Source organism: Doryrhamphus excisus, chromosome 1 (genome assembly GCF_030265055.1).
Source record: "Doryrhamphus excisus isolate RoL2022-K1 chromosome 1, RoL_Dexc_1.0, whole genome shotgun sequence".
In the NCBI taxonomy this organism is placed as follows: domain Eukaryota; kingdom Metazoa; phylum Chordata; class Actinopteri; order Syngnathiformes; family Syngnathidae; genus Doryrhamphus; species Doryrhamphus excisus.
This window is the reverse complement of record NC_080466.1, coordinates 43,326,122-43,337,104: the sequence shown is the minus strand read 5'-3', so window position 1 is coordinate 43,337,104 and position 10,983 is coordinate 43,326,122. Positions and strand designations below refer to the sequence as shown.

Genomic DNA, 10,983 nt, shown 5'->3' with positions numbered 1-10,983 from the left:
TCTTCTCGAACGCATCTCTCGCGTGATTAGGGAAGAGAAGTTCATGTCCCTACTTCCGCATCCGGGCAGAGGCATGTTGACGGACGTCAGAAAACGAAGACGAAGTGAGACTACTATCTGCAAACAAGTTGTCAGCGGTGGGTGTTTGAAGAAACCGAAAGGAATGAAAGGTAGTGATTTGTAAAAAGAAAAAAAAAAATCCAAAACTCAATGAACTCTTCAAGTGCTTTATCAGGAGCAAAACAGTGATTTAACTCTGCACTACAGTAGTTCGCTAACTTGTGATCGAATCGAATCGAATCTAACATTAGCTGTCAAGTCATTTTCATTTCTGACGTTTTTTCGGCGTGGAAAACAATTAATTGCGTATTTTAGTTTTTTGTTAACACTTCTAAGTATTTTTATGTGCTGTCTTCACACTTCACACCTTTATTAACCGTAGCTGGGAGTGACAGCAGTGAGTCATGACGAAGGTTATTCACTGGCCATAACATTAGGTGTGTACAAACAATCGTGCAACTGCATTTTCATAGTGTTAAGCTGATTGACATTAAGGATCTATACATTTAATGTGAAAACGAAACTGTCATTAAACAGGTGTAATAATAATAATAATAATGTCATATTTTGCCCTGTTTATGTACCTTCATAAGGAAACAAACAATTCCCCATTCTATGATGCTGTGTAGGGATGCTGTGAATTTGAATCACATAAACATTGTAGGGTCAAAAGAAAGTAAAAGAAAAAAAAACAAAGTGGCACCAACACTGTTGGGCTGGGTTAGGGTATATTAAAAGTTGAACCCTTAGTTAAAAAAAACAAAACAAAACTGAAGTTGACTTTTCTCCAAGGTATGCATCCGGGCTGCCAATAATAGTGATGGATGGAGACAGCCAAAGGCATTCCGTGCCATGGGAAAACGGTACCCTGGCACCGGTGGACCGTCTTCGCTCCGAGAGGTCTGACAGTCCCACACCGGGTCTGGTGGAGGGAACAGAACCAGGTGAGGCGGTCTAACATTCAGCTGCAGATGTTGCATTTGGAATCAAGCCTCAACTTTCCAGCATCTGTACTTAATTTGCAATTAATTTGCCTTGTCAAAGTAAATCCTAAATAAAAATTGTTGATTAAAAGTAGAATTTTCTACATCCCAATATTTGCAGTTGTCACAATGTTAAATGTTAAAACGCAGCAGGCTTTTGCATATTATTCAAACCATTAAAGATGGTGGCATACAGGATCAGTGCGATTATGCATGCTCAGTCTCTTGACAGGCTTTATGGGAACAATTGAAGGAACAGTCATCCTTGGTTAATGTTAGTGTTCAGTGTTTCCACCTGTGCTTTTCCTGCATTGACAAGGAACAGTAGTTTCTGCAGGGAAAAGAACCCATTGTTCCATGAAGAAACATGCATACTAAATGACATTGTCACTTATTAACTTGGGGTGAAAGCGTTCACGTGTTGGGTTGCCACAGACAAGCTGTTGCCTGCCATGTAGTTTAACTTGTTTTTTATGCTCATTAATTGTCAACATTTGTTCTGTGAGAAATTACTGTTCAATTTTTTCCCAGTTTTCTGCATCTTGCTCATTGAGATGGTACTTGTGTGTACGTTGAGCCTTACTCTGGTTCACACAGGTGCTGGTCAGAAGAGTGCCATGTTTGTTCATGCACGGTCTTTTGAGGATCTGACTGCTGAGGCTGAAGAGCCTCACACGGATGCCGAGGTGCTCGGATCTCGGGACTGCGCAGAGGGCATCAGAGCGCTGGTGGGAGATGAACGAGTCGAGGAGCAACAGAACGTTCCATCAGACTGCAGGACTAAAGAGGAGGATGTGTCCAGCGAAGCATGGAGAAGCCACAAAAAGCACATGTTTGTGCTGAGCGAGGCCGGAAAGCCAATTTATACCCGCTATGGCACAGAGGAGGCTCTGTCCAGCACCATGGGTGTGATGATGGCCCTCGTGTCCTTTGTTGAGGCTGAGAAGAATATCATTCGCTCTATTCACGCAGGTCAGAACAAACGCTTATTTTATTAAACAAAAAATACAGTGGAACTTTTGTTGTTCAACACACGCAAATCGGTATTTGGTCAACATCTTCAGGAAAAATCTGCCTCTAAAACTCCAAACTTTGGGACATCAGGCAAGACCTCAGAGTACATGAAAGCTACGTTACAAACGTTACACCTCAGTAAACACAATGTTGCTAAAAGGAAGTGTCTATGCCAGGGGTGCTCATTAAGTCGATCGCGAGCTACCGGTCGATCGCGGAGGTGGTACTGGTCGATCGCTGGTCGATCGCGGCGTGACATTAAAAAAATATCATCCCAGCATCAATGCCGTCACTTGATTGATATACAGGGCAGCCATTCAGATGACAACTGAATGTTGCCCTTCGGGCGACCAATCAAATCAAACAACGTCTCTAAGTGCAGCAGAACTTACGATGTCAGCCTATCACCCATCCCTGTTACTTGATTGACATACAGGACAACCAATCATATGACAACTGAATTTTGACCTTTAGGTCACCGCTCATGCGTAAACAACGATGCAAAGTGCTAAGCTAGTCGGCGAATTGCGAGATTTTAAGCCCTCGCTAAAGTTTATGGTCACTAAAATGAGTGAAGGAGCTGGACCAAGTAAAAAGGCAAAAACTGGACCAAGTAAAAAGGCAAAAAACATATCACTTCCATACGGATATGGAATATTATACGGATATTATGATACGGATATTATCCATGACTGATAAACATTTGGAAGTGTGCGTGAGGCTGGCTATCAGCAGCTACTGTCCGGACTATGCATCCCTGGCTGGTTCAATTCAGTGCAAGTCATCAAAGTAAACTCAGGTAATTACAAAAAATGTTAATAGTTAATTATGTGTGTTTTGCAATATTGGCTCATTTGGTTATGTAAGGTACATCAACATACATTGTACGTACAAATAATCCTCAATACATTTGAAAATAAATAGATGTTTTGCATTTTTGTAGTGGGTAGATCATTTTGACTCGGTCATTTTAAAAGTAGCTCGCATGCTGAAAAAGTGTGAGCACCCCTGGTCTATGCAAATGAGCAGAAATAGGCTTAGAAATAGCAGACATTAGAAATATGTTTTGGTTTTGACTGCTAAATGTTGTGTAATTAATACACTTTGGGAAACTATTGTATTTTATCGTTGAACTGACTTTATTTTTAGAATTGAATGACATCGCGAACAATTGCAGGCCTGACTATGTGACCTCTTTCATCAGATGGATGCAAAGTGGTTTTCCTCACCAAGAGTCCGCTGGTCCTGGTGGGCGTTTCCCGCACCTGTCAATCAGACAAGGAGCTTCTGAGGGAGCTGCAGTATGTGTACTACCAAATCGTTAGCCTCCTCACCCTCACCCAGCTCAACCACATCTTCCAGCACAAGCAGAACTACGACCTGCGGCGCTTACTGGCTGGTTCAGAGTATCTCACCGACAACCTGCTGTATCGGCTGGACCACGACCCGGGCCTGCTGCTAAGCGCCGTCACCTGCCTGCCGCTGCCCAGCTCTTCCAGGGACGTCATCTCGTCCAGCCTGCAGGCTGCCAAATCCAAAAACCTGGTCTTCTCCATTCTGCTTGCAGGAGACCGCCTGGTCACTCTGGTTAGGAAAAAGGACCAGTTCCTGCACCATATAGATTTGCACCTTGTCTTCAACCTCGTTGGCTCCTCCTCGTCGTTTCGAGAGGGTGAAGGTTGGACACCGATCTGTCTGCCGAAGTTCAACACTGCAGGATTCTTCCACGCTCATATTTCCTACCTGGAGCCCAAGTCCGAGCTGTGTCTTATTCTAGTCTCAACGGATCGAGAGGACTTTTTTAACATGTCCGAGTGCAAGCAGAAGTTTCTAGACAGGGTCAGTAAACGCAGTGCCTATCAAGCCCTGAAGGAGGGGCTGAAGTCCCCCAGCTATTCTTTGGCACAGATTGGCATTCCAGAACTCAGACACTTCCTGTACAAATCCAAGAGCTCTGGACTATATACCAGGTGGGCTTATCAACATGTATTGTTTTTTTTTTCCACTATGGGTCACTGTGAAAGAACCACTGAATAATATTGCCTCAGAATAGTCAATTAAAGCTAATGGGTTTGTTTTCTGCCACCAGTCCAGAGTTCCCAATGGTGTACCAGTCAGACGAAGAGCAGGAGAGGCTAATGGGTTTGTACCAGGACCTTCACAGTTACTTGCACCATCCCACCAGACCCTTACGCTACTTTTACCGCTGTGGTGAAACTGAAAACATGATGGCCTGGGTAAGAGATGTGTTGACGGCACTCACATTTCGGAAACCTTTTTATTATATTTTTATTATATCTTCATATAATGAAGATATAATAAAATATATTATTATTATTATTTTTTTTAATTATTTTTAATATTATTATTATTAAAATATATATTATTCATATATGATATATATGAATAATATATTATATCTTCATTATTATATCTATATTATATCTTCTCAAGGGACAGATATACAGTAACTTAGAGTCTACCATTGCTAGCACACAGTCGTTATTGTCCAAATAGCTGGCAAGTAATCCTGTTACGCTGCTACACTTTGCCTGAATGATAATTGGCCAACAAATTATTGCTGATAAAATTATAAATAAATATAGTCAACATTACTTTGAGGACATTTTTTTCATGATAATGATGCGAGTACACATCATTAACCCTTGTATTATGTTACGGGTCAATTTGACCCGTTTCAGTTTTTGTGTTGACCAAAGTACTGGTTATCCTTTCTTTTTCTTCATGAAATTTTGTGACTTTTCCTCATCTAGGGTCATGAACACAAAAACTGAAACGGGTCAAATTGATCCGTAACATAATACAAGGTTAACTAGCATGATTTGTTAACCCTTGTATTATGTTACGGGTCAATTAGACCCGTTTCAGTTTTTGTGTTGACCAAAGTACTGGTTATCCTTTCTTTTTCTTCACGGAATTTTGTGACTTTTCCTCATCTAGGGTCATTAACACAAAAACTGAAACGGGTCAAATTGACCCGCAACATAATACAAGGGTTAACAAATCATGCTAGTTAACCTTGTTAACCTTAACTGAAACGGGTCAAATTGACCCGCAACATAATACAAGGGTTAAAAGCTATACCCCCTCTCGGAGGCTGAGATCGTTAGATCAAAATTTACTCATGGTCCCTCGTAGTCGTTTTAGGACCCGAGGAGACCTATCTTTTCAGGTTGTTGCGCCGAGGCTCTGGAATGACCTTCCACCCTCCCTACGTTCGCTTGACTCTGTCGATGCATTTAAGAGTAACCTTAAAACTCACTTGTTTTTGCAGGCATACCCAGCTCAGTAGATTTAGGGTACTATGACCATCATATATTTATGTCTATTTTATTGTATACTGTTTTTATGTACTGTTTTATGTCTATTTTTATTGTACGTTGTTTTATTGTATTTTTTTATGTGTATTTTAACTCTCTGTTTTGCCTTTTGTGAAGCACTTTGTGACTTATTTCTGAGAAAGGTGCTATATAAATAAAACTTACTTACTTACAATAAACTTAAATTTCTCATCAGTATTTAACATTGTAATTGAAATGTCAATCAAAAGACAAAAAACCTGGTGACAATGCAGACCCAAATTTGAACAAGATGTACTGTAGCATGTAAATAATTTTTTTTTTCTCCCTACACTCTCCCCGCAGGTGACAAGCGGCTTCGAGCTTTACATGTGTTTCAGTCCCCTGGGCACAAAGGCGTTGGCTATTTCTGCTGTCAACAAACTGCTGAAATGGATCAGGAAGGAGGAGGATCGCCTGTTCATCTTGAGTCATCTCACTTACTGAGGCTTCTTTGCACAAACCCTGCACATAATGACCTGCGATGACGCACACATTCGGTGTCTGTTTGGGTGTCAAGGCTATGCACGTCTGGTTTCCGCTAAATTCATTCACAGTCATGTGATAAAAGCAGGTATTGTATGATAGTAAATTACAGCTCTTTTTAGCTGCTTGTTTTAAAAGTGTTTTTTAGTATGAATGAAAGCATCATGCTATATACAGTATAGCATCTCCCATCACGAATGATGACATTTATATACTGTTAGAACCATTCCACAACAAACTGTTCTAGAATCGAACAGGCTTCAGTGCTAAAACATAACTGGAATTCTTTTGCTCCGAGTTACGCGGTGGCACGAGTTACCGCAGTCCTGTTGTGTTGTCTGCACAGGATGACCTTTAACTATGACGAGCACGGATGACAATTTACCTCCGTGCATATCCTTGAAGAAGAAAAAAAAAAAAAAGCACTCCCTAAAGAATTGTCCTGAATTTACAGTGTTTATTTTATGAAACCATCGTCTTAATGGAAGGGTACTAATCTGCTTTGTGTGTTTTTAATTTTTTTTTTTTTTTTCCCATGTATGTTTATTGGGGTTTTTTTTTTTATAACACAAATATACAAGATACAAACTCAGAACACAAAGCATAATATACAAACATAACATCATTACAACAAAGCAGGTTGCCAGCCCACCCCTCCCCCCCTCCCCGTTGAGGACCCATTTAAAACCTCACTTGAATCTTGTAGTACATGTTACATCCATCATTAAGCTTGATTCGTATGTACAAGATATTGAACAAAAGGTTGCCACGATGTTTCAAAATGTTGAAGTCTGTCTTTCAAGATATATCTTATTCTTTCCAGATGGAGTGTGTTCGTCAACTCCTCTAGCCACATCTTAGTTGATGGTACACTTACACTTTTCCATAGCATTAGAATCAGTTTTTTCGCTATAATGAGACCATATGAAATGAAACATTGTTGTGCCTTATTTAACATTTGAAAGGATTCAGAAACCCCAAGGATAATGAGCAAAGGCTCTGGCTTTAGCACAATCCCCAAAACCTTGGACATTATATCAAAAACACCAGACCAAAAAGAGTATATTTTGGGGCAAAGTGCATAACTATGAAGATGAGTTGCCTTCGAAGATCTGCACCTGTCACAGATAGGTGAGACATCTGGGTATATATTATGTAGTTTTTCCTTTGAGAAATGGAGCATGTATATAATTTTAAATTGAATAAGGCAATGTCTGGCACTGTGCGAACATGTATTAATCTTTTCAAGTGCACTATCCCAGAGATCCTCCGTAATCGTTTCGCCAAGTTCTTTCTCCCATTTATGCTTATGTATATGAGCTGGAGAGGGGGTCATTGACAGGAGGGCTTTGTAGATGCGTGTTATCAGTTTTGGTTCGTCTATTGTCAATTTCAGGCACTCATTTATTAATGTTTTTGACTCATTTCGAAAGTCCTCCATATGTTTACGTATATAATCTCTAATTTGCAGATATTGAAAGAAAGAATTATTTTCCAATCCAAATTTATGCTGTAGTTGAGAGAATGAGGCAAAGATACCCTGTATATATAGATGTCCAACACATTTTATACCCTTCTGACTCCATTTGGCAAAGCTTCCCCCCAGACCAGACGGGGCAAAAGTAGGATTTCTATCTATGGGTAGAGCAGGGGATATAGAATTTAGGTTATAACTGGCTTTAATTTGTTTCCAAATGCGAATCATGCTGTGGATAAGAGGGTTATTGTTGTATAATGATCTACTGATCGGAATTGGTGCTAACAGAATTGCGGCTAGTGAATGTGGATGGCAGTCTTCCTGTTCCATTATTAGCCAATTGGGTGGGGACTCTGTGGTATTTAGACAGACAATAAAATTCTTGAGTGCTGAGGCCCAGTAATAAAACAGAAAATTTGGGAGAGCTAATCCTCCTTCAGACTTTAGTCTGTGGAGATATTTCCTACCGATTCTAGGGGGTTTATGTCCCCACAAAAAGGGTGTAATTATGGAGTCTAATTGTTTAAAAAAGGATTTTTTAAGGAATATTGGAATATTTTGGAACAGGTATAGTATTTGTGGGAGAAAGACCATCTTGATTGCGTTTATTCTTCCGATCATTGAGATTGGAAGTGCGTCCCAGAACAGCAATCTAGAGCGCAGACTTTCAATTAGGGGCGGAAAGTTCTCTTGGAAGAGAGAGGTGTATTCTCTTGTCACTTCTATCCCTAAGTAGGTGAATTTATCTAGGGAGATTTTGAATGGAAGATTAGACAAGGATGTCAGAACATCTATACGAGCCGGCATTAGAACACTTTTTGTTCAGTTGATCCGATATCCTGCAAAAGTACCAAACAGATTAATTTTATCTAGGAGTAGTGGAATAGATTCTTGAGGATGAGTTAAGTAAAGAAGGATATCATCCGCATATAGTGATATTTTACTAGTTGTTTCTTTAACTGTGTATCCATGTATCCGAGCATCAAGCCTAATGCTTAGCGCTAGTGGTTCAATAGCAAGGGCAAAGATTAGGGGGGAGAGGGGACAACCCTGTCTCGTCCCCCTATGCAACTTAAATGGGGAGGACAATGTTTTATTAGTTAGGATTTGAGCTGTAGGACTTTTATAAATCAGATTAATCAATGATAAGAATCTATCTCCGAGGTTAAATCTCTTGAGAACTTCAAATAAATATTGCCATTCAATCTGGTCAAAAGCCTTTTCGGCATCTAGCGAAATGACGACTAGGTCAGCGTGTGATAGTCTCTCTGTATAGAGAATATTAAACAGGCGTCTCAAATTGAAAGTGGAGTGTCTGTCTGGTATGAAACCCGTCTGGTCTGGGTGGATTAACCTCCCCAACAAGGGGCCCAGTCTGTTTGCTAGTATTTTGGCAAATAACTTCCCGTCCACATTTAAGAGTGAAATAGGGTGATAAGCACCAACCTCATGAGGGTCCTTTCCCTTTTTATGAATTACGGTGATCACAGCTTCAGTTTGTGTTGGAGGCAAATCTCCGCTTTCCTGAGCATGTTGGAATACTTTTAATAAGTAGGGGGACAACTTTTCCCTATATGTTTTATATAATTCTCCAGGGAGGCCATCAGGACCTGGTGTTTTATTACTTTTTAGTGAGGCAATAGCAGTTTGGACCTCTTCGATTGTGAGTTCTGCGTTCAAAGATTCACAGTCTGCAGCTGTCAACCTCGGCAGCTCACATTCGTCTAAAAATTTATTCATAATTTCAAATTCTGACGTGGATTTAGAAGTGTACAAATCAGTATAAAATTCAAGAAACCTGTTATTAATATCTTTGGGTTTTGTAAGGATAGTGTTGTCATGGGCCTTTACTTTATGAATTGTCCTATCACTTTCCATTTTCCGGAGTTGCCGAGCTAATAATTTATGTGGTTTATCACCAAATTCAAAAAACTTTTGTCTAGTGTACAGGAATGCTTTGCTTATTTTCACAGACATAATTTGATTATATTCATACTTTAATGTTGTTATTTTTCTGTGTAGTGATGCAGATGGAGAACGCGCATTTTCCTGGTCCAACGTTTTGATCTGTTCTTCTAGAACTTTTAATTTGGATATGTTTGCTTTTCTCCTTGAAGCTTCAAATGAAATTATGCTACCTCTAATATAGGCTTTAAACGCCTCCCACAGAATAGAGGGAGACGTCTCTGGGAGATCATTCATCTCAAAGTACAATGAAATTTGGTCCTTTAAGTAATCTCGGAATTTTTTATCTGTAAGCAAATAAGGATTCAGCCTCCAAGAAGTGTGTGGCTTATCTATATGGTCTAAGCAGACTGAGAAGGAGAGTGGACTGTGATCTGAGATCACAATGCTGTGATACCGAGCATCTACTGTATAAGGTGCCAGTTTGGCATCGACCAGAAAGTAGTCTATCCTACTATAAGAATTATGCACCGATGAGTAGAAAGAAAAATCCCGACCTGAGGGGTACATCATCCTCCAAATGTCTAGAATATTTGTATTGTTTATGTATGTGTTTAGGAATTCGTGTGTTTTTAATTTAAACGCTACTGAATTTACGAGTTGAGCTTTAATCAGTTTGTAATTTCAGTAAATTGATCTTTTCATGGAGCGTTACTCTCGGCTTCTCTCTGCCTGCGTTACGTACACTCTAAAAAGTAATTCAGAGTATCTGTTGACACCACTTGATTTAATACATAAATGCAATGTAAAAATTGTAATTCATTGATCTAGATCAGGGGTCGGCAACCTTTATTATGAAAAGAGCCATTTCACCCCCTTGCTCACTAAAGAAAAATAGCCTGGAGCCGCAAAACATAGTATGTTTAAAACAAAATTGGAGGGAATTTGGGGCTATCAAAGTAGTTCAGATAAGAAAAAAACAAGTTGGAGTACTCTTGCTAGTATTATATTAAATATAAACTTACATAAATATATGTGTAAATTACTGTAAACTTACCTGATACCTGAAGTTCCAATGTCGCTGTTTTATATGATCTCTAATTTATTTTTTAGAATTGTCAAATAGCTTTGGGAAAGTATGAAAAGTATTTATAAAGTATTTTCCTTAATGTTTACCTGTGAGAGAGAACTGAATAGCATCCTGTCTGCTCATCCTTGTACTCATCCAATCACCAGTCAGAACTCAGTCAGGATGCATTCATGGACTCACACAAAGTTGGATTTTTTAAAACTCATTACAAAGACATGCTTTTTCCCCACTGTGGTGTTAAAAAATATTCAAGCATTGCAAAGGGAGCCACAACAAAGAGGCTGAAGAGCCACATGCGGCTCTGGAGCCGCGGGTTGCTGACCCCTGATCTAGATAAACTTTCCAAGTTGCTAACTTTATTTTTTAAGTTATGTTCAAATAATAATGTTGGCTATTACATGAACTTAATTTAGAATGTCATATACACTCAAATTTTATTGTTGGTAAGCTTAAAACAAAATTCAAGTTGCCATGACTTAATATAATTAGCTTGGTAACATAATACACACACACACACACATATATAGTATATATATTAAGTTACTGCTACTTAAAAAGCTGTGTGCATTGTTATTATAATTAATTCGACAACAAACTAAACTACTTTGA

At 39.3% G+C, this 10,983-nt stretch overlaps 1 protein-coding gene across 2 annotated transcripts; it reads left to right on the top strand.

Moving 5' to 3' along the window:
* Window positions 1-30: 30 nt before the first annotated feature.
* mon1a (MON1 secretory trafficking family member A) lies at window positions 31-10,725 on the top strand. Of its 2 annotated transcripts, none has more exons than XM_058054069.1 (6): window positions 31-170; window positions 853-1,004; window positions 1,641-2,015; window positions 3,262-4,027; window positions 4,147-4,294; window positions 5,723-10,725. In XM_058054069.1, the coding sequence occupies exons 2-6, from the start codon at window positions 881-883 to the stop codon at window positions 5,861-5,863; spliced, it is 1,554 nt and encodes a 517-aa protein (XP_057910052.1). In that variant the 5' UTR covers window positions 31-170; window positions 853-880; the 3' UTR covers window positions 5,864-10,725. The 2 variants fall into 2 exon arrangements, with proteins under 2 accessions (XP_057910052.1, XP_057910118.1); XM_058054135.1 differs by having other exon boundaries at window positions 71-137.
* The last annotated feature ends 258 nt before the right edge of the window (window positions 10,726-10,983 follow it).